General features: G+C 52.3%; 1 protein-coding gene across 2 annotated transcripts in view; it reads right to left on the minus strand.

The window, feature by feature from the left end:
- Nucleotides 1-10,627: 10,627 nt before the first annotated feature.
- Nucleotides 10,628-26,193, minus strand: part of LOC116958363 (uncharacterized) — a 46,459-nt gene continuing 30,893 nt past the window's right edge. Inside the window, exons 4-6 of one of the 2 annotated variants that reach the window (XM_076056545.1) lie at nucleotides 17,795-17,877; nucleotides 14,688-14,784; nucleotides 10,628-10,849 (exon numbers count right to left, since the gene is read on the minus strand). In XM_076056545.1, the coding sequence (XP_075912660.1) occupies nucleotides 10,637-10,849; nucleotides 14,688-14,784; nucleotides 17,795-17,877 (393 nt within the window). In that variant the 3' untranslated portion in view covers nucleotides 10,628-10,636. Of the gene's footprint in view, nucleotides 10,850-11,587; nucleotides 14,661-14,687; nucleotides 14,785-17,794; nucleotides 17,878-26,193 lie in introns of those variants that run through there. The other variant, XM_076056543.1, reaches the window with a different exon arrangement.

Here is a 26,193-nt window from a genome sequence, read left to right on the forward strand (position 1 = left end):
GGTAGTCAACATCTAACAGGGTCTGGGATTGAACCCACGACCTCCTGTGTACCAGGCGAGGTAGTCAACATTTCTCAGTGTCTGGGATTGAACCCACGACTTCCTGCGTTCCAGGCGAGGTAGTCAACATCTCTCAATGTCTGGGATTGAACCCACGACCTCCTGCGTAACAGGCGAGGTAGTCAACATCTCTCAGGGTCTGGGATTGAACCCACGACCTCCTGCGTGCCAGGCGAGGTAGTCAACATCTCTCAGGGTCTGGGATTGAGCCCACGAGGAAGTCAACATCTAACAGGGTCTGGGATTGAACCCACGACCTCCTGTGTACCAGGCGAGGTAGTCAACATTTCTCAGTGTCTGGGATTGAACCCACGACTTCCTGCGTTCCAGGCGAGGTAGTCAACATCTCTCAATGTCTGGGATTGAACCCACGACCTCCTGCGTAACAGGCGAGGTAGTCAACAGCTCTCAGGGTCTGGGATTGAACCCACGACCTCCTGTGTACCAGGCGAGGTAGTCAACATCTCTCAGTGTCTGGGATTGAACCCACGACCTCCTGCGTGCCAGGCGAGGTAGTCAACATCTCTCGGTCTGGGATTGAACCAACGACCTCCTGCGAACCAGGCGAGGTAGTCAACATCTCTCAGTGTCTGGGATCGAACCCTCGAGGTAGTCAACATCTCTCGGTCTGGGATTGAACCCACGACCTCCTGTGCACCAGGCGAGGTAGTCAACATCTCTCAGTGTCTGGGATCGAACCCTCGAGGTAGTCAACATCTCTCGGTCTGGGATTGAACCCACGACCTCCTGTGCACCAGGCGAGGTAGTCAACCTCTCTCAGTGTCTGGGATTGAACCCACGACCTCCTGCGTACCAGGCGAGGTAGTCAACATCTCTCAGTTTCTGGGATCGAACCCACGACCTCCTGGGTACCAGGCGAGGTAGTCAACATCTCGCAGGGTCTGGGATAGAACCCACGACCTCCTGTGTACCAGGCTAGGTAGTCAACATCTCTCAGGGTCTGGGATCGAACCACGACCTCCTCTGTACCAGGCGAGGGAGTCAACATCTCTCAGTGTCTGGGATTGAACCCACGACCTCCTGGGTACCAGGCGAGGTAGTCAACATCTCTCAGGGTCTGGGATCGAACCACGACCTCCTCTGTACCAGGCGAGGTAGTCAACATCTACTCAGTTTCTGGGATTGAACCCACGACATCCTGTGTGCTAGGCGAGGTAGTCAACATCTCTCAGTGTCTGTGATTGAACACACAACCTCCTGCTTACCAGGTGAGGTAGTCAACATCTCTCGTGGTCTGGGATTGAACCCACGACCTCCTGTGTACCTGGCGAGGTAGTCAACATCTCTCAGGGTCTGGGATTGAACCCACGACCTCCTGCGTACCTGGCGAGGTAGTCAACATCTCTCAGTGTCTGGGATTGAACCCACGACCTCCTGTGCACCAGGCGAGGTAGTCAACATCTCTCAGTGTCTGGGATTGAACCCATGACCTCCTGCGTACCAGGCGAGGTAGTCAACATCTCTCAGTGTCTGGGCTTTAACCCACGACCTCCTGTGTACCAGGTGAGGTAGTCAACATATCTCAGGGTCTGTGATTGAACCCACGACCTGCGTACCAGGCGAGGTAGTCAACATCACTCAGGGTATGTGATTGAACACACGACCTCCTGTGCACCAGGCAAGGTAGTCAACATCTCCTAGCCACCGTGATGCCCCACCCAGCCCCCCACCAATCCCTCCACCCCCTCCCCACCACCCCCAAGCCGACAGTATTTGTGTAGAAAGAAAACTTTGACGCTCGCCATCGGGCGGCGGTGGCGGTGTTCGTGCAGTAATTAGGTTGTCTATTATCCACTCACCCACTCACTCACCCCACTCACTCACTCACTCACCCACTCACTCACTTACGCAACCACTCACTCACCCAACCAACCACTCACCCAACCCCTAACCCACTCACTAATTCACCTAACCAATCACCCACCTCACTCACCCACTCACCCAACCAACCAACCACCTCACTCACCCAACCACCCAACCACCCAGCCAATCACTCACTCGCTCACCCACTCACTCACCCACCCACTCACCCAACCAAACACCCAATCACCCACTCACTCACCCACTCACCCAACCACTCACCCAACCAACCACCCACTCACCCAATCACCCACTCACCCAACCACTCACCCACTCACTCACCCACACACTCACACACCCGCCCACACACCCACTCACTCACTCGTCCACTCACACACTCACTCACTCGTCCACTCACACACTCACCCACCCACACACCCACCCACTCACCCACTCACCCACCCACCCACCCATTCGCCCGCCCGCTCACCCCACCCACACAGCAGCAGCTAACCATGTCCCTCCTGCAAACCCCCAGTCACAGCCCAGTGACAGCTGCCACTGGGGGTGCCCCTAGGCTAAGGTGGTCACGGTAATGACGGTGGTGGTCACGGTAATGATGACGGTGGTGATGGTGGTGGTGGTCACGGTAATGACGGTGGTGGTGGTGGTCACGGTAATGATGACCGTGGTGGTGGTGGTCACGGTAATGATGACCGTGGTGGTGGTCACGGTAATGATGACGGTGGTGGTGGTGGTCACGTGAATGATGACGGTGGTGGTGGTGGTCACGGTAATGATGACGGTGATGGTGGTGGTGGTCACGGTAATGATGACGGTGGTGATGATCTGTCCACTGCCTTATCCGCGTCGCGTGCTGTGCACAACAATAAACACAACAACAACAATAAACACAACAACAACAATAAACACAACAACAACAATGTCTATGTCTTTTATTCCAACAATCAACAATCGGCTCCGTGCACATTCTCAACAAAAACGAACGGCGTTCCCGGCCGCCTTTGTCTCCCCCCCACCCCCCTACGCCCCCACCCCACTCGTGGCTACACACACAGTAGGGGACACACACAGACAAAGCTCCCCCAGGTAGCCTCTGACAGGCTATAGGGGCAAGTGGCTTTGAGTAGCGAGCGAGTAGCAGCAGCGCTCCCTGGTGAAGGCTACCGGCATTCTGTGGCTACACACACACAGAGGTGGTGGTGGTGTAGCCAGAAGCCACCACCACCACCAGTGACATCTGCATCTACAGAACGTGAAGAACCAGTGGCATCTACATCTACAGAACGTGAAGAACCAGTGGCATCTTCATCTGCAGAACGTGAAAAACCAGTGGCATCTACATCTGCAGAACGTGAAGAACTAGTGGCATCTTCATCTGCAGAACGTGAAGAACCAGTGGTATCTACAGAACATGAACCAGTGGCATCTACATCTGCAGAACGTGAAGAACCAGTGTCATCTACAGCTGCAGAACGTGAAGAACCAGTGGCATCTACATCTACAGAACATGAACCAGTGGCATCTAGATCTGCAGAACGTGAAAAACCAGTGGCATCTACATCTGCAGAACGTGAATAACCAGTGGCATCTACATCTGCAGAATGTGAAGAACCAGTGGCATCTAAAGAACGTGAACCAGCGGCATCTACATCTGCAGGAGATTATACAACTTTTAAAGCCATTCCCCGTTGTGTTTAATGTCTACCTACGCCATAGAACGCGTTTGAATTCGGCAGAAAAATAAAGTTGGTACCTTTGGGACACCTCTGCAGCTTAACTTGGCCGGAAGTAGCGCAGCTCGCTGTACGTAGAGACCCCCACCACACACACACACACAAATTAAACCACGGTATTTTAATGTTTGTTTTTTTGTACGTGACCAGGGTGTGTAAAGGCCCATCACCCACCACTGACCTCCTGCTCCCGAAGTTTCTCTACCAGAAGGCACCCCCAGGTCACCCGGCCATCACAACGCGTTAGCAGCTCAAGTGGCAATTGTGATCATCGTGATCATCATCATCATCGTGATAATCATCATCGTGATCATCATGGTCATCATCATCATCGTCGTCGTCGTTTCAATCATCGCGTGGACATTTACAGCAGCAGGAGTCATAAAATAACTTTTAAAAAAACGCGTTGATTTCAAATTCTAAATCGTTCGTGTAATGGCTATGGTTAGTTTAATGGCTATGGTTAGTGTGGAGGCTATGGTTAGTGTGATGGCTATGGTTAGTGTGATGGCTATGGTTAGTGTGGTGGCTATGGTTAGTGGTACAGCTATGGTTAGTGTGATGGCTATGGTTAGTGTGATGGCTATGGTTAGTGTGACGGCTATGGTTAGTGTGGTGGCTATGGTTAGTGTGGTGGCTATGGTTAGTGTGATGGCTATGGTTAGTGTGATGGCTATGGTTAGTGTGATGGCTATGGTTAGTGTGACGGCTATGGTTAGTGTGGTGGCTATGGTTAGTGTAATGGCTATGGTTAGTGATGGCTATGGTTAGTGTGATGGCTATGGTTAGTGTGATGGCTATGGTTAGTGTGACGGCTATGGTTAGTGTGGTGGCTATGGTTAGTGTGGTGGCTATGGTTAGTGTGGTGGCTATGGTTAGTGTAATGGCTATGGTTAGTGGTACAGCTATGGTTAGTGTGATGGCTATGGTTAGTGTGATGGCTATGGTTAGTGTGACGGCTATGGTTAGTGTAGTGGCTATGGTTAGTGTAATGGCTATGGTTAGTGTAATGGCTATGGTTAGTGTGATGGCTATGGTTAGTGTGATGGCTATGGTTAGTGTGACGGCTATGGTTAGTGTGGTGGCTATGGTTAGTGTGGTGGCTATGGTTAGTGTAATGGCTATGGTTAGTGGTACAGCTATGGTTAGTGTGATGGCTATGGTTAGTGTGATGGCTATGGTTAGTGTGACGGCTATGGTTAGTGTAGTGGCTATGGTTAGTGTAATGGCTATGGTTAGTGTAATGGCTATGGTTAGTGTGATGGCTATGGTTAGTGTGATGGCTATGGTTAGTGTGATGGCTATGTTTAGTGTTATGGCTATGGTTAGTGTGATGGCTATGGTTAGTGGTAGAGCTATGGTTAGTGTGACGGCTATGGTTAGTGTGGTGGCTATGGTTAGTGTGGTGGCTATGGTTAGTGGTGGCTATGGTTAGTGTGGTGGCTATGGTTAGTGTGGTGGCTATGGTTAGTGTAATGGCTATGGTTAGTGTGGTGGCTATGGTTAGTGTGGTGGCTATGGTTAGTGTGGTGGCTATGGTTAGTGTAACGGCTATGGTTAGTGGTACAGCTATGGTTAGTGTAATGGCTATGGTTAGTGTAATGGCTATGGTTAGTGTGATGGCTATGGTTAGTGTGGTGGCTATGGTTAGTGTGGTGGCTATGGTTAGTGTGATGGCTATGGTTAGTGTGGTGGCTATGGTTAGTGTGGTGGCTATGGTTAGTGTAATGGCTATGGTTAGTGGTACAGCTATGGTTAGTGGTACAGCTATGGTTAGTGTGATGGCTATGGTTAGTGTGATGGCTATGGTTAGTGTGATGGCTATGGTTAGTGTGGTGGCTATGGTTAGTGTGGTGGCTATGTTTAGTGTAACGGCTATGGTTAGTGTGACGGCTATGGTTAGTGGTACAGCTATGGTTAGTGTAATGGCTATGGTTAGTGTAATGGCTATGGTTAGTGTGACGGCTATGGTTAGTGTGGTGGCTATGGTTAGTGTGATGGCTATGGTTAGTGGTACAGCTATGGTTAGTGCAATGGCTATGGTTAGTGTGACGGCTATGGTTAGTGTGGTGGCTATGGTTAGTGTTACGGCTATGGTTAGTGGTACAGCTATGGTTAGTGTAATGGCTATGGTTAGTGGTATAGCTATGGTTAGTGTAATGGCTATGGTTAGTGTAATGGCTATGGTGAGTGTTATGGCTATGGTTAGTGTGACAGTTATGGTTAGTGTGATGGCTATGGTTAGTGTAATGGCTATGGTTAATGTGATGGCTATGGTTGGTGTGGTGGCTATGGTTAGTGTGGTGGCTATGGTTGGTGTGGTGGCTATGGTTAGTGTTACGGCTATGGTTAGTGTGACGGCTATGGTTAGTGTAATGGCTATGGTTAGTGTAATGGCTATGGTTAGTGTAATGGCTATGGTTAGTGTGATGGCTATGGTTAGTGTGGTGTCTATGGTTAGTGGTACAGCTATGGTTAGTGTAATGGCTATGGTTAGTGTAATGGCTATGGTTAGTGTAATGGCTATGGTTAGTGTGACGGCTATGGTTAGTGTGACGGCTATGGTTAGTGTGATGGCTATGGTTAGTGTGACGGCTATGGTTAGTGTGACGGCTATGGTTAGTGTAATGGCTATGGTTAGTGGTACAGCTATGGTTAGTGTAATGGCTATGGTTAGTGTGATGGCTATGGTTAGTGTGGTGTCTATGGTTAGTGGTACAGCTATGGTTAGTGTAATGGCTATGGTTAGTGTAATGGCTATGGTTAGTGTAATGGCTATGGTTAGTGTGGTGGCTATGGTTAGTGGTACAGCTATGGTTAGTGTAATGGCTATGGTTAGTGGTATAGCTATGGTTAGTGTAATGGCTATGGTTAGTGTAATGGCTATGGTTAGTGTGATGGCTATGGTTAGTGTAATGGCTATGGTTAGTGTAATGGCTATGGTGAGTGTGACGGCTATGGTTAGTGTGATGGCTATGGTTAGTGTGGTGGCTATGGTTAGTGTGGTGGCTATGGTTAGTGTGACGGCTATGGTTAGTGTGGTGGCTATGGTTAGTGTAATGGCTATGGTTAGTGGTAGAGCTATGGTTAGTGTGACGGCTATGGTTAGTGTGATGGCTATGGTTAGTGTGATGGCTATGGTTAGTGTGGTGGCTATGGTTAGTGTGACGGCTATGGTTAGTGTGACGGCTATGGTTAGTGTGATGGCTATGGTTAGTGTAACGGCTATGGTTAGTGGTAGAGCTATGGTTAGTGTGACGGCTATGGTTAGTGTTACGGCTATAGTTAGTGCAATGGCTATGGTTAGTGCGTGACGGCTATGTTTAACGGTACAGCTATTAACACAGCCAGTTACCTCTCTCTCTCTCTCTCCGTCTCTCCACGCACAAACTCACGAACTCACGCGTGTGCAATCCACCGGCACGCCGAACAAAAACAAATTAATCACCGAGACAGACGTCAAAATCACCGGCGGGAGCGCGACCCACCGGACCCACCGGACCCACCGGACCCACCGGACCCACCCAACCCGTGCCGACGATTCGCCCCCCGAAGCATCGAGCTGAACGCCGTGGCCGTCTGGAACGTTCTCTCCTTCCAGCACCACCGCCGCCACCGCCCCAACCCCCTTCTAAGCGAGCTCCGAGGCTCTGCGACTTTTATATCGCAGATCTGGATTGTACGAACTGCAAACGCCGCATGCTGGCTGTTGCTGGCTGTTGCTGGTTGTTGCTGGCTGTTGCTGGCTGTTGCTGGCTGTTGCTGGTTGCTGCTGGCTGTTGCTGGCTGTTGCTGGTTGTGGCTGGCTGTTGCTGGTTGTGGCTGGCTGTTGCTGGCTGTTGCTGGCTGTTGCTGGTTGTTGCTGGCTGTTGCTGGCTGTTGCTGGTTGTTGCTGGTTGTTGCTGGCTGTTGTTGGTTATTGCTGGTTATTGCTGGCTGTTGCTGGCTGTTGCTGGCTGTTGCTGGTTGTTGCTGGCTGTTACTGGTTGTTGCTGGCTGTTGCTGGTTGTTGCTGGCTGTTGCTGGTTGTTGCTGGCTGTTGCTGGTTGTTGCTGGCTGTTGCTGGCTGTTGCTGGCTGTTGCGGGTTGTTGCTGGTTGTTGCTGGTAGTTGCTGGCTGTTGCTGGTTGTTGCTGGTTGTTGCTGGCTGTTGCTGGCTGTTGCTGGTTGTTGCTGGCTGTTGCTGGTTGTTGCTGGCTGTTGCTGGCTGTTGCTGGCTGTTGCTGGTTGTTGCTGGCTGTTGCTGGTTGTTGCTGGCTGTTGCTGGTTGTTGCTGGCTGTTGCTGGCTGTTGCTGGTTGTTGCTGGCTGTTGCTGGTTGTTGCTGGCTGTTGCTGTTTATTGCTGGCTGTTGCTGTTTATTGCTGGCTGTTGCTGGCTGTTGCTGGCTGTTGCTGTTTAGTGTGGGGGTTGCAACGGTGCCGGAGGTCCAACACACGCAGAGACCCACAGACACCCAGACCCACAGAGACCCATAGACACCCATAGAGACCCACAGAGAGCCACAGAGACCCACAGAGAGCCATAGACACCCATAGAGACCCATAGACACCCATAGAGACCCACAGAGACCCAGACCCACAGAGAGCCATAGACACCCATAGAGACCCACAGAGAGCCACAGAGACCCGTAGACACCCATAGAGACCCACAGACACCCAGACCCACAGAGAGCCATAGACACCCACAGAGACCCACAGACACCCAGACCCACAGAGACCCGTAGACACCCATAGAGACCCACAGAGACCCAGACCCACAGAGACCCGTAGACACCCATAGAGACCCACAGAGACGCAGACCCACAGAGAGCCACAGAGACCCATAGAGACCCATAGAGACCCACAGACACCCATAGAGACCCACAGAGAGCCACAGAGACCCGTAGACACCCATAGAGACCCACAGAGACCCAGACCCACAGAGACCCGTAGACACCCATAGAGACCCACAGACACCCAGACCCACAGAGAGCCATAGACACCCATAGAGACCCACAGAGACCCACAGAGACCCAGACCCACAGAGAGCCATAGACACCCATAGAGACCCACAGAGACCCAGACCCACAGAGACCCATAGACACCCATAGAGACCCACAGAGACGCAGACCCACAGAGAGCCACAGAGACCCATAGAGACCCATAGAGACCCACAGACACCCAGACCCACAGAGAGCCATAGACACCCATAGAGACCCACAGAGAGCCACAGAGACCCGTAGACACCCATAGAGACCCACAGAGACCCAGACCCACAGAGAGCCATAGACACCCATAGAGACCCACAGACACCCAGACCCACAGAGACCCACAGACACCCATAGAGACCCACAGAGACCCAGACCCACAGAGAGCCATAGACACCCATAGAGACCCACAGACACCCACAGAGACCCACAGAGACCCGTAGACACCCATAGAGACCCACAGACACCCATAGAGACCCACAGACACCCATAGAGACCCACAGACACCCACAGAGACCCACAGAGACCCGTAGACACCCATAGAGACCCACAGACACCCATAGAGACCCACAGAGAGCCACAGAGACCCACAGACACCCACAGACAGACCCGTAGACACACCCATAGAGACACACAAATTAGCCACGGGTGTCTACGTACGGTGGTGCTCAGAGGTTCAACACACACAGAGACCCACAGAGACCCACAAAGACCCGTAGACACCCATAGAGACCCACAGACACTAAGACCCACAGAGAGCCATAGAGACCCATAGAGACCCACAGAGACACATAGAGACCCATAGAGACCCACATATTAGCCACGGGTGGCTACGTACATTGGTGCAAAAGTGCAAGACACACACACACACAGAAGACAAAGATCCCCCGTGTAGCCTCAGCAGACTGCCGGGGCAAGTGCTGTTGGTAGCGAGAAGCGGCACCTATGAAGGCTACCGGCAATGTGGCACACACAGAGTCAGTAGTGAGTGGGTGGGTGGGTGTAGGAGTAGGTGATGTAGTAGTGGGTGAGTTAGTGGGTGGGTTGGTGAGTGGGTTGGTGAGTGGGTGGGTGAGTGGGTGGGTGAGTGGGTGGGTGGGTGAGTGTAGGAGTAGGTGATGTAGTGGTGGGTGAGTTAGTGGGTGAGTGGGTGGGTTGGTGAGTGAGTGAGTGAGTGGGTGAGTGATTGGGTGATTGGGTGAGTGGGTGAGGGAGTGAGTGAGTGGGTGAGTCAGTGAGTGAGTGGGTGATTGAGTGGGTGAGGGAGTGAGTGAGTGGGTGAGTCAGTGAGTGATTGGGTGAGTGAGTGAGTGGTTGAGTGAGTGATTGGGTGAGTAGATGATTGGGTGAGTGATTGGGTGAGTGAGTGAGCGAGTGAGTGGGTGGGTGAGTGGGTGAGTGGGTGGGTGGGTGAGTGAGTGAGTGAGTGGGTGAGTGGGTGAGTGAATGAGTGAGTGATTGGGTGAGTGAGTGGGTGGGTGAGTGGGTGAGTGAGTGAGTGAGTGGGTGGGTGAGTGGGTGAGTGAGTGAGTGATTGGGTGAGTGAGTGAGTGGGTGAGTGAGTGATTGGGTGAGTAGATGATTGGGTGAGTGATTGGGTGAGTGAGTGAGCGAGTGAGTGGGTGGGTGAGTGGGTGAGTGGGTGGGTGGGTGGGTGAGTGAGTGAGTGGGTGGGTGAGTGAGTGAGTGGGTGAGTGAGTGGGTGGGTGAGTGGGTGAGTGGGTGGGTGGGTGGGTGAGTGAGTGAGTGAGTGGGTGGGTGAGTGGGTGAGTGGGTGAGTGAGTGGGTGAGTGGGTGAGTGGGTGAGTGAGTGGGTGAGTGAGTGAGTGAGTGGGTGGGTGAGTGAGTGGGTGAGTGAGTGAGTGGGTGGGTGAGTGGGTGAGTGGGTGAGTGAGTGGGTGAGTGAGTGAGTGGGTGGGTGAGTGGGTGAGTGAGTGAGTGAGTGGGTGAGTGAGTGAGTGAGTGGGTGAGTGACTGAGTGAGTGAGTGGGTGAGGGGGTGAATGGGTGAGCAGGGATGGCATTCCACTGCTCATGAGCAGGCAGGATTGGTTGGGGGTGAGTTGGGGGGGCCGTCTGTCTCCATGGCGACGGGGTTGGTGGTGGAGGTGGTGACTGGAGTCACGAGCCCCCCACTGGCGTCTGTCGCTACTCCACCTCCTGCTCCACCTCCTGCTCCACCTCCTGCTCCACCTCCTGCTCCACCTCCACCAGCCACCACCACCTCAATCTCAGCCTCCTCGTCCTGCACACGGAGCACGTATGGAGTGGGTGGGTTAGTGGGTGAGTGAGTGGGTGAGTGAGTGGGTGGGTTAGTGGGTGAGTGGGTGAGTGGGTGAGTGGGTGGATGAGTGGGTGAGTGGGTGGATGAGTGAGTGGTTGAGTGGGTGAGTGGGTGAGTGAGTGGGTGAGTGAGTGGGTGAGTAAGTGGGTGGGTTAGTGAGTGAGTGAGTGGGTGAGTGAGTGGGTGAGTGAGTGGGTGAGTGGGTGAGTGAGTGGGTGAGTGAGTGGGTGGGTGAGTGAGTGGGTGAGTGGGTGAGTGAGTGGGTGAGTGAGTGGGTGAGTGAGTGGGTGGGTGAGTGGGTGGGTGCGTGTGTGAGTGAGTGGGTGAGTGAGTGGGTGAGTGAGTGAGTGGGTGAGTGAGTGAGTGAGTGGTGAGTGAGTGGTGACTGAGTGACTGAGTGGTGAGTGAGTGAGTGGGTGAGTGACTGAGTGAGTGAGGGACTGAGTGAGTGAGTGGTGAGTGACTGAGTGACTGAGTGAGTGACTGAGTGACTGAGTGAGTGACTGAGTGAGTGACTGAGTGACCGACTGAGTGACTGAGTGAGTGAGTGGTGAGTGACTGAGTGAGTGACTGAGTGACTGACTGCGTGAGTGAGTGACTGAGTGAGTGAGTGACTGAGTGAGTGACTGAGTGAGTGAGTGACTGACTGAGTGAGTGACTTAGTGAGTGACTGAGTGACTAACTGAGTGAGTGACTGACCGCTAGCCCCAGGGCCTTCAGGATGTTCAACTTGCACATAGGACAAGTTCGGTGACTGACTGAGTGACTGACTGACTGAGTGACTGAGTGACTGACTGACTGAGTGATTGACTGACTGAGTGACCGAGTGAGTGACTGAGTGACTGACTGACTGACTGACTGAGTGAGTGACTGAGTGACTGAGTGAGTGACTGAGTGAGTGACTGACTGACTGACTGAGTGACTGACTGACTGAGTGACTGAGTGACTGACTGAGTGACTGACTGAGTTACTGACTGAGTGAGTGACTGACCGCTAGCCCCAGGGCCTTCAGGATGTTCAACTTGCACATAGGACAAGTTCGGTGACTGACTGAGTGACTGACTGACTGAGTGACTGAGTGACTGACTGACTGAGTGATTGACTGACTGAGTGACCGAGTGAGTGACTGAGTGACTGACTGACTGACTGAGTGATTGACTGACTGAGTGACCGAGTGAGTGACTGAGTGACTGACTGACTGACTGACTGAGTGACTGACTGACTGACTGAGTGACTGACTGAGTGACTGAGTGAGTGACTGACTGACTGACTGACTGAGTGATTGACTGACTGAGTGACCGAGTGAGTGACTGAGTGACTGACTGACTGACTGACTGAGTGAGTGACTGAGTGACTGGGTGAGTGACTGAGTGAGTGACTGAGTGACTGACTGACTGACTGATTGACTGACTGACTGAGTGACTGAGTGACTGACTGAGTGAGTGACTGAGTGAGTGACTGAGAGACCGAGTGACTGACTGACTGACTGACTGAGTGACTGAGTGACTGACTGAGTGACTGACTGAGTGAGTGACTGAGTGACTGACTGAGTGACTGAGTGAGTGACTGACTGAGTGACTGAGTGACTGAGTGAGTGACTGAGTGACTGGGTGACTGACTGAGTGACTGAGTGAGTGACTGAGTGAGTGACTGAGTGAGTGAGTGACTGAGTGAGTGACTGACTGAGTGACTGACTGAGTGAGTGACTGACTGACTGACTGAGTGACTGAGTGAGTGAGTGACTGAGTGAGTGAGTGACTGAGTGAGTGAGTGACTGAGTGAGTGACTGAGTGAGTGACTGACTGAGTGACTGACTGAGTGAGTGACTGACTGAGTGAGTGACTGAGTGAGTGACTGACTGAGTGAGTGACTGAGTGAGTGAGTGAGTGACTGAGTGAGTGACTGAGTGAGTGACTGAGTGACTGAGTGAGTGACTGAGTGAGTGAGTGACTGAGTGACTGAGTGAGTGAGTGAGTGACTGAGTGAGTGAGTGACTGACTGAGTGACTGAGTGAGTGACTGAGTGAGTGAGTGACTGACTGAGTGAGTGAGTGACTGAGTGAGTGACTGAGTGAGTGAGTGACTGAGTGACTGACTGAGTGAGTGACTGAATGAGTGACTGAGTGAGTGAGTGAGTGACTGAGTGAGTGACTGAGTGACTGAGTGAGTGAGTGACTGACTGAGTGAGTGACTGAGTGAGTGACTGAGTGACTGAGTTAGTGACTGAGTGACTGAGTGACTGACTGAGTGAGTGACTGAGTGACTGAGTGACTGAGTGAGTGACTGAGTGACTGAGTGAGTGACTGACTGAGTGACTGACTGAGTGACTGAGTAACTGAGTGAGTGACTGAGTGACTGACTGAGTGAGTGACTGAGTGAATGAGTGAGTGAGTGAGTGACTGAGTGAGTGACTGAGTGAGTGACTGAGTGACTGGGTGAGTGACTGAGTGAGTGACTGAGTGACTGACTGACTGACTGATTGACTGACTGAGTGACTGAGTGACTGACTGAGTGAGTGACTGAGTGAGTGACTGAGAGACCGAGTGACTGACTGACTGACTGAGTGACTGAGTGACTGACTGAGTGACTGACTGAGTGAGTGACTGAGTGACTGACTGAGTGACTGAGTGAGTGACTGACTGAGTGAGTGACTGACTGAGTGAGTGACTGAGTGACTGGGTGACTGACTGAGTGACTGAGTGAGTGACTGAGTGAGTGACTGAGTGAGTGAGTGACTGAGTGAGTGACTGACTGAGTGACTGACTGAGTGAGTGACTGACTGACTGACTGAGTGACTGAGTGAGTGAGTGACTGAGTGAGTGAGTGACTGAGTGAGTGAGTGACTGAGTGAGTGACTGAGTGACTGACTGAGTGACTGACTGAGTGAGTGACTGACTGAGTGAGTGACTGAGTGAGTGACTGACTGAGTGAGTGACTGAGTGAGTGACTGAGTGAGTGAGTGACTGAGTGAGTGACTGAGTGAGTGACTGAGTGACTGAGTGAGTGACTGAGTGAGTGAGTGACTGAGTGACTGACTGAGTGAGTGAGTGAGTGACTGAGTGAGTGAGTGACTGACTGAGTGACTGAGTGAGTGACTGAGTGAGTGAGTGACTGACTGAGTGAGTGAGTGACTGAGTGAGTGACTGAGTGAGTGAGTGACTGAGTGACTGACTGAGTGAGTGACTGAATGAGTGACTGAGTGAGTGAGTGAGTGACTGAGTGAGTGACTGAGTGACTGAGTGAGTGAGTGACTGACTGAGTGAGTGACTGAGTGAGTGACTGAGTGACTGAGTTAGTGACTGAGTGACTGAGTGAGTGACTGAGTGACTGAGTGACTGACTGAGTGACTGAGTGAGTGTGTGAGTGAGTGACTGAGTGAGTGAGTGACTGAGTGAGTGACTGAGTGAGTGACTGAGTGAGTGACTGAGTGACTGGGTGACTGACTGAGTGACTGAGTGAGTGACTGAGTGAGTGACTGACGGCTAGTCCCAGGGCCTTCAGGATGTTCAACTTGCACATGAGACAATTGCGGTGAGTGACTGAGTGACTGAGTGAGCGACTGAGTGAGTGAGTGACTGAGTGACTGAGTGAGTGAGTGAGTGACTGAGTGACTGAATGAGTGACTGACTGCGTGACTGAATGAGTGTGTGAGTGAGTGAGTGAGTGACTGAGTGAGTGACTGAGTGACTGAGTGAGTGACTGAGTGAGTGACTGAGTGAGTGACTGACCGAGTGACTGACTGAGTGACTGAGTGAGTGACTGAGTGAGTGAGTGACTGAGTGAGTGACTGAGTGACTGACCGCTAGCCCCAGGGCCTTCAGGATGTTCAACTTGCACATAGGACAAGTGCGGTGCTGCAGGAGCCAGGGATCCACGCACGAGCGATGGAACTCGTGCCTGCGCGCCCACACAGACAAAGGTCCCCCGGGTAGCCTCCACAGAGCCGCCGGGGCAAGTGGCCACGAGTGGTGGCGAGCGCCTACAAGGGGCCGTCGCCTGCTGTGGCTACACACGCAGAGGTGGTGGTGGTGGTGTGGCCAGCGCCCGGCCGTCTTTGTCTCTCCCCCCGCACAGTGGAGATGTTCACTACAACACCACCACCGTGGCCACCACCACCACCACCAGGTAAGTCGTTTGAGGCCGAGTCGACCTAGGGGAGGCCCAGGACCGGGTTGGAGAATCGTCACCGGCGGTGGTGGTGGTGTTGGTGGTGGCCGTGAGCGGGAATCGAACTCTGGAAGCCGGGTTCGTAGCGCAGCGTAGCGCTAACCACTACACCCACCACTCCCCACACACACTCACACATTTAGAACTCGCACACTCACCGTCACACACACACTCACACACACTCACACACACACACTCACTTACACCATCACTCATACCACTCACACACACACTCACACCTACACCATCACTCACACAGACTCACAAACTCACACACACTCACACCATCACTCACACACACTTACTTACATCATCACTCACACACACTCACACTTACACAATCACTCACACACACACACTTACACACACTCACACACTCACACACACACTCACTTACACCATCACTCACACCATCACTCACACACACTGACTCACACTCACACACACTCACTCACACTCGCACACTCACACCATCACTCACACACACTCACACACACTTACACCATCACTCATACCACTCACACACACACTCACACCTACACCATCACTCACACAGACTCACAAACTCACACACACTCACACCATCACTCACACACACTTACTTACATCATCACTCACACACACTCACACTTACACAATCACTCACACACACTCACACACACACTCACACACACTCACACACACTCACACACACTTACATCATCACTCACACACACTCACTCACTTACACCATCACTCACACACACACACTTACACACACACTCACACCTACACCATCACTCACACACACTCACACACACTCACACACACCATCACACACACACACTCACACACTTACACCATCACTCACACACACTCACACTTACAAACACACTCACACACACTCACACACACTCACACCTACACCATCACTCACACACACTCACACTCACACACACTCACACTCACACCATCACTCACACACACTCACACTTACACCATCACTCACACACTCACACTCACACCATCACTCACACACACTCACACTTACACCATCACTCACACACACTTACACACACTCACACACACTCACACACTCACACTTACACCATCACTCACACACACTCACACACTCACACTTACACAATCACTCACACACACTCACACACACACTCACACACACTCACACACACTCACACACACTTACATCATCACTCACACACACTCACTCACTTACACCATCACTCACACACACACACTTACACACACACTCACACCTACACCATCACTCACACACACTCACACACACTCACACACACCATCACACACACACACTCACACACTTACACCATCACTCACACACACTCACACTTACAAACACACTCACACACACTCACACACACTCACACCTACACCATCACTCACACACACTCACACTCACACACACTCACACTCACACCATCACTCACACACACTCACACTTACACCATCACTCACACACACTCACACACACTCACACTTACACACACTCACACACACACTCACCGTCACTCACACACTTACACCATCACTCACACACACTCACACTTACACCATCACTCACACCGTCACTCACACACACACACCATCACTCACACCGTCACTCACACACACACTCACTTACACACTCACACACACTCACACACACACACTCACACACACTCAAACACACTCACACATACTCACACCATCACTCACACACACACACACTCACTCACACACACTCACACACACACTTACACTCACCCACTCATCCATTCACTCACTCACCCACTCACTCACTCACTCACCCACTCACTCACCCACTCACTCACTCAATCATCCACTCACACACTCACTCACTCACACACTCACTCACTCACTCACACACTCACTCACACACTCACTCACCTGCTCACTCACTCATTCAATCATCCACTCACTCACCCACTCACTCACTCACCCACTCACTCACCTACTCACTCACACACTCACTCACCCACTCACTCACTCACTCACCCACTCACTCACTCAATCACTCACTCACCTACTCACTCACACACTCACTCACCCACTCACTCACTCACACACTCACTCACTCACCCACTCACCCACTCACTCACCCACTCACTCACTCACTCACCCACTCACTCACTCACTCACCCACTCACTCACTCACACACTCACTCACCCACCCACTTACCCACTCACCCACCCACTCACCCACTCACCCACTCAATCATCCACTCACTGACTCACTCACCCACTCACTCACTCACCCACACACTCACGCACTCACTCACCCACTCACTCACACACTCACTCACCCAACCTCTCACTCACCCACACACTCACTCACCCAACCTCTCACTCACCCACTCACTCACTCACCCACTCACTCATGCACTCACTCACTCACTCACCCACACACTCACTCACCCACTCACCCACTCAATCATCCACTCACTCACTCACTCACCCACTCACTCACTCACCCACTCACTCACGCACTCACTCACCCACTCACTAACACACTCACTCACCCAACCACTCACTCACCCACTCACTCACTCACTCACCCACTCACGCACTCACTCACTCACTCACGCACTCACTCACTCACCCAACCACTCACTCACCCACTCACTCAATCACCATCACACACACACTCACCCAACCACTCACACCCTCACTCACTCACACGCCGGTGCCAGGCTAGGTGCACGCCGAGACCTCCACGTACTTGCAAGGCAGAATCCTCACCACCTCGCCCGCTTTGTATCCCTCGATGCACACGGCACACGGATCAAACTCAGCGTCCACCTCCTGCGAGACACGGGGACAGAGACACGGGGAGAGAGAGACACTGAGAGAGAGACACGGGGATAGAGACACGGGGAGAGACACGGAGAGAGACACGGGGAGAAACAAGGAGAGGGACACGGGGAGAGAGAGACACGGGGAGAGAGAGACACGGGGATAGAGACACGGGGACAGAGACACGGGGAGAGAGAGACACGGGGAGAGAGAGACACGGGGAGAGAGAGAGACACGGGGAGAGAGAGACGCGGAGAGAGAGACACGGGGAGAGAGAGACACGGAGAGAGAGACACGGGGAGAGAGAGACACGGGGACAGAGACACGGGGTGAGAGAGACACGGGGTGAGAGACACGGGGAGAGAGAGACACGGGGAGAGAGAGACACGGGGAGAGAGAGACACGGGGAGAGAGAGACACGGGGAGAGAGAGACACGGGGAGCGAGAGACACGGGGAGAGAGACACGGAGAGAGAGACACGGGGAGAGAGAGACACGGGGACAGAGACACGGGGAGAGAGAGACACGGGGTGAGAGACACGGGGAGAGAGAGACACGGGGAGAGAGAGACACGGGGAGAGAGAGACACGGGGTGAGAGACACGGGGAGAGAGAGACACGGGGAGAGAGAGACACGGGGAGAGAGAGACACGGGGAGAGGGAGACACGGGGAGAGAGAGACACGGGGAGAGAGAGACACGGGGTGAGAGACACGGGGAGAGAGAGACACGGGGAGAGAGAGACACGGGGTGAGAGACACGGGGAGAGAGAGATACGGGGAGAGAGAGACACGGGGACAGAGACACGAGGAGAGAGACACGGGGAGAGACACGGGGAAAGAGAGACACGGGGAGAGAGAGACACGGGGAGAGAGAGACACGGGGAGAGAGAGACACGGGGAGAGAGACACGGGGAGAGAGAGACACGGGGAGAGAGACACGGGGAGAGAGAGACACGGGGAGAGAGCCACGGGGAGAGAGAGACACGGGGAGAGAGAGACACGGGGAGAGAGAGACACGGGGAGAGACACGGGGAGAGACACGGGGAGAGACACGGGGTGAGAGACACACGGGGAGAGAGAGACACGGGGAGAGAGAGACACGGGGAGAGAGACACGGTTAGAGAGACACGGGGAGAGAGACAAGGGGAGAAGGAGACACAGGGGGAGAGAGACATGGGGAGAGAGACACGGGGTGAGAGACACACGGGGAGAGAGAGACACGGGGAGAGAGAGACACGGGGAGAGAGAGACACGGGGAGAGACACGGGGTGAGAGACACACGGGGAGAGAGAGACACGGGGAGAGAGAGACACGGGGAGAGAGACACGGTTAGAGAGACACGGGGAGAGAGACAAGGGGAGAGAGAGACACAGGGGGAGAGAGACACGGGGAGAGAGACACGGGGAGAGAGACACGGGGAGAGAGACACGGGGAGAGAGACACGGGGAGAGAGACACGGGGAGAGAGAGACACGGGGAGAGACACACACGGGGAGAGAGAGACAGGGGGACAGAGACACGGGGAGAGAGAGACACGGGGTGAGAGACACAGGGAGAGAGACACGGGGAGAGAGAGACAGGGGGAGAGACACGGGGAGAGACACGGGGTGAGAGACACACGGGGAGAGAGAGACACGGGGAGAGAGAGACACGGGGAGAGAGAGACACGGGGAGAGACACGGGGTGAGAGACACACGGGGAGAGAGTGCGACACGGGGAGAGAGACACGGGGAGAGAGAGACACGGTGAGACACAGTGAGACACACAGAGAGACACAGAGAGACAGAGACACACGGAGACACAGTGAGACACAGAGACACACACAGAGAAACAGAGACACACAGTGACACAGTGAGATACACAGAGAGACACAGAGAGACAGAGACACACAGAGACACACAGTGAGACACAGAGACACACACAGAGAAACACAGAGACACACAGTGACACACAGAGACACACAGAGACACACACAGAAACACAGTCAGACACACAGAGAGACACACAGAGACACACACAGAGACACACACAGAGACACACAGAGAGACACACAGAGAGACACACAGAGAGACAAAGAGACACACAAAGAGACACACAGAGACACACAGAGACACACAGAGACACAGAGACACACAAAGAGACACACAGAGACACACACAGAGACACAGTGAGACACACAGAGACACACAGAGACACACACAGAGACACAGTGAGACACAGAGAGACACACAGAGACACACAGAGAGACACAGAGAGACAGAGAAACACAGTGAGACACAGAGACACACAGAGACACAGAGACACACACAGAGACACACACAGAGACACAGTGAGACACACAGACACATACAGAGACACACAGAGACACACACAGAGACACACAGAGACACACACAGAGACAAACAGAGAGACACAGAGACACACACAGAGACACACAAAGAGACACAGTGAGACACACAGAGACACAGTGAGATACAGTGAGACACACAGAGACACACACAGAGAGACACAGAGACACAGAGAGACACAGAGACACACACAGACACACAGAGACACACAGAGACACAGAGAAACACACACAGACACACACAGACACACACAAAGACACACACAGAGACACACACAGAGACACACACAGAGACACAGAGAGACAGAGACACACAGAGACACACAGTGAGACACAGAGACACACACACAGAAACACAGAGACACACAGTGACACACACACAGACACAGTGAGACACACAGAGACACACACAGAGACACACACAGAGACACACAGAGACACAAACAGAGACACACAGAGACACACACAGACACACAGAGAGACACACAGAGAGACACACAGAGACACACACAGACACACAGAGAGACACACACAGACACACAGAGAGACACACAGACACACACAGAGACACACAGAGACACACACAGAGACACACAGAGACACAGAGACACACAAAGAGACACACAGAGACACACAGAGACACACACAGAGGCACAGTGAGACACACAGAGACACACACAGAGACACAGTGAGACACACAGAGACACACAGAGACACACACAGAGACACAGTGAGACACAGAGAGACACACAGAGACACACAGAGAGACACAGAGAGACAGAGACACACAGTGAGACACAGAGACACACAGAGACACAGAGACACACACAGAGACACACACAGAGACACAGTGAGACACACAGACACATACAGAGACACACAGAGACACACACAGAGACACACACAGAGACACACAGAGACACACAGAGAGACACAGAGACACACACAGAGACACACAAAGAGACACAGTGAGACACACAGAGACACAGTGAGATACAGTGAGACACACAGAGACACACACAGAGAGACACAGAGACACAGAGAGACACAGAGACACACACAGACACATAGAGACACACAGAGACACAGAGAAACACACACAGAGACACACAGACACACACAGAGACACACACAGAGACACACACAGAGACACAGAGAGACAGAGACACACAGAGACACACAGTGAGACACAGAGACACACACAGAGAAACACAGAGACACACAGTGACCCAGTGAGACACACAGAGAGACACAGAGAGACAGAGACACACAGAGACACACAGTGAGACACAGAGACACACACACAGAAACACAGAGACACACAGTGACACACACAGAGACACAGTGAGACACACAGAGAGACACACAGAGACACACACAGAGACACACAGAGACACACACAGAGACACACAGAGACACATACAGAGACACACAGAGACACACACAGACACACAGAGAGACACACAGAGAGACACACAGAGACACACACAGACACACACAGACACACAGAGAGACACACAGAGACACACACAGACACACATAGAGACACACAGAGACACACATAGAGACACACACAGAGACACACACAGAGACACACAGAGACACACACAGAGACACACACAGAGACACACACAGAGACACAGTGAGACACACAGAGAGACACACAGAGACACAGTGAGACACACAGAGAGACACACAGAGACACACGCAGACACACACAGAGACACACAGAGACACACACAGAGAGACACAGACAAACACAGAGACACACAGAGACACAGAGACACACAGAGAAACAGAGAGATACAGAGACACACAGAGACACACAGAACACACAAAGACACCCACAGACACACAGAGAGACACAGAGACACACACAGACACACACACAGACACACACAGAGACACACAGAGACACAGTGAGCCACACAGACACACACAGAGACACACACAGAGACACACAGAGACACACACAGAGACACACACAGAGACACACACAGAGACACAGAGACACAAAGAGACACACACAGAGACACACAGACACACACAGAGACACACAGAGACACAGAGAGACACACACAGAGACACACACAGAGAGACACAGACAAACACAGAGACACACAGAGACACACACACAGAGACACACACACAGAGACCCAGACAGAGACACACACAGAGAGACACACAGAGAGACACACAGAAACACAGAGAGACACACAGAGAGACACACAGAGACACACACAGAGACACACAGAGACACACACAGAGACACAGAGACACACAGAGAGACAGAGAGACACACACAGACACACACAGAGACACACACAGAGACACACAGAGAGACAGAGACACACAGAGAGACACACAGAGAGACACAGTGAGACACACAGAGAGACACACAGAGACACACAGAGAGACACACAGAGACACACAGAGACACAGAGAGACACACACAGAGAGGCACGCACAGAGACACACACAGAGACACACAGAGACACACAGAGACACACACAGAGAGACACACAGAGACACACAGAGACACACACAGAGACACACACTCAGATACACATAGAGACACACACAGAGAGACACAGCGAGACACAGAGAGAGACACACAGAGACACACACAGAGACACACGCAGAGACACACAGAGACACACAGAGAGACACAGAGAGACACACAGTGACACACAGAGACACAGAGACACACACAGAGACACACAGAGACACACACAGAGAGACACAGTGAGACACACAGAGACACACAGAGAGACACACAGAGACACACAGAGACACACACAGAGACACACAGAGACACACAGACACCCACACACACACAGAGAGACACACAGAGACACACACAGAGAGACACACACACAGACACACACAGAGACAGAGACACACACAGAGACACACAGAGAGACACACAGAGACACAGAGACATAGAGACACAGAGACAGAAACACACAGAGACACACACACACAGAGACACACACACAGAGACACAGAGAAACACACAGAGACACACAGAGACAGAGAGACACAGAGACAGAGACACACAGAGAGACACACAGAGACACACACACAGAGACACACACACACACAGAGACACACACAGAGACACACACACACAGAGACACACACACAGAGACACACACACACAGAGACACAGAGAGACACACAGAGACAGAGACAGAGACACAGAGACAGAGACACACAGAGAGACACACAGAGACACACACACACACAGAGACACACAGAGACACACACACAGAGACACACACACACACAGAGACACACACAGAGACACACACACAGAGACACACACACAGAGACACACACACAGAGAGACACACACACACAGAGAGACACACACAGAGACACAGAGAGACACACAGAGACAGATAAGGTGAGACACAGAGACACACTGTGTGTCTCACCCTATCCGCAGGCTTGACGGTCTTGTGGTCTAGACACACACAGAGACACACAGAGAGACACACAGAGAGACAGAGACACACAGAGACACACAGAGAGACGCAGAGACACAGAGACACACACACACAGAGACACACACACACAGAGACACACAGAGACACACAGAGACACACACAGAGACACAAAGAGAGACACACAGAGACAGAGACACACAGAGACACACAGAGAGACGCAGAGACACAGAGACACACACACACAGAGACACACAGAAAGACACACAGAGACACACAGAGAGACACACAGAGACAGAGACACACAGAGACACACAGAGAGACGCAGAGACACAGAGACACACACACACAGAGACACACAGAGACACACAGAGAGACACACAGAGACACACAGAGAGACACACAGAGACAGAGACACACAGAGACACACAGAGAGACGCAGAGACACAGAGACACACACACACAGAGACACACACACACACAGAGGCACACAGAGACACACAGAGACACACAGAGACACAGAGACACACAGAGACACACAGAGAGACACACAGAGACACACAGAGAGACACACACACAGAGACAACACAGAGACACAGAGACACACAGAGACACACACAGAGACACACAGAGACACACACAGAGACACACAGAGACACACAGAGACACACACAGAGACACACAGAGAGACACACACACACAGAGACACACAGAGACACAGAGACACACAGCGAGACACAGAGACATACAGAGACACACAGAGACACACAGAGACACAGACACACACACACAGACACACATAGACACACACACACACAGACACACACACAGAGACACACATAGACAGAGACACACAGAGACACACACACAGAGACACACACAGAGACACACACAGACACATACACACAGAGACACACACAGAGACACACACAGAGACAGAGACAGAGACACAGAGACAGAGACACACACACAGAGACACAGAGAGACACACAGAGACAGAGACACACACACAGAGACACACACAGAGACACACACATAGAGACACACACACAGAGACACAGAGAGACACACAGAGACAGAGACACACACACAGAGACAGAGACACAGAGACACAGAGAGACAGAGACACACTGTGTGTCTCACCCTATCTGCAGGTTTGACAGTCTTGTGGTCTAGACACACACAGAGACAGAGAGACACACAGACACACAGAGACACACACACACAGAGACACACACACACACAGACACACAGAGACACAGAGACACAGAGACAGAGACACAGAGACAGAGACACACTGTGTGTCTCACCTTATCTGCAGGCTTGACAGTCTTTTGGTCTAGACACACAGAGACAGAGAGACACAGAGACACACAGAGACACACACACAGAGACACACACACACACAGACACACAGAGACACAGAGACACAGAGACACAGAGACACACTGTGTGTCTCACCTTATCTGCCGGCTTGACAGTCTTGTGGTCTAGACACACAGAGACAGAGAGACACAGAGACACACAGAGACACAGAGACAGAGACACAGAGACACAGAGACAGAGACACAGAGACACATACACAGACACAGAGACACAGAGACAGAGACACAGAGACACAGACACACACTGTGTGTCTCACCTTATCCGCAGGCTTGACAGTTTTGTGGTCTAGACACACAGAGACAGAGAGACACAGAGACACACAGAGACAGAGACACAGAGACACAGAGACAGAGACACACACAAAGAGACACAGAGAGACACAGAGACAGACACACAGAGACACAGAGACACAGACACACACTGTGTGTCTCACCTTATCCGCAGGCTTGACAGTTTTGTGGTCTAGACACACAGAGACAGAGAGACACAGAGACACACAGAGACAGAGACACAGAGACACAAAGACAGAGACACACACAGAGACACAGAGACACACTGTGTGTCTCACCCTATCTGCAGGCTTGACAGTCTTGTGCTCTAGACACACACAGAGAGACACACAGAGACAGAGACACAGAGACACACAGAGACACACAGAGACACACACACAGAGACACAGAGAGACACACAGAGACAGAGACACAGAGACACACAGAGACACACAGAGAGACACACACAGAGACACAGAGAGACACACAGAGACAGAGACACAGAGACACACAGAGAGACACACAGAGACAGAGACACACACACAGAGACACAGAGACAGAGACACACACACAGAGACACACAGACACACCGAGACAGAGACAGAGACACAGAGACACATGGTGTGTCTCACCCTATCTGCAGGCTTGACAGTCTTGTGCTCTAGACACACACAGAGACACACAGAGACACACAGAGAGACACACACAGAGACACACAGAGACACACAGAGAGACACACACACAGAGACACAGAGACAGAGACACACACACACAGAGACACACACACAGAGAGACACACACACAGAGACACAGACACACACACAGACACACAGACACACACACAGAGACACAGAGACACACAGAGACAGACACACA

The sequence above is a fragment of the Petromyzon marinus genome, chromosome 76, assembly GCF_048934315.1.
Source record: "Petromyzon marinus isolate PM22_M1 ecotype Great Lakes invasive population chromosome 76, UKy_Petmar_22M1.pri1.0, whole genome shotgun sequence".
NCBI classification, from domain to species: domain Eukaryota; kingdom Metazoa; phylum Chordata; class Hyperoartia; order Petromyzontiformes; family Petromyzontidae; genus Petromyzon; species Petromyzon marinus.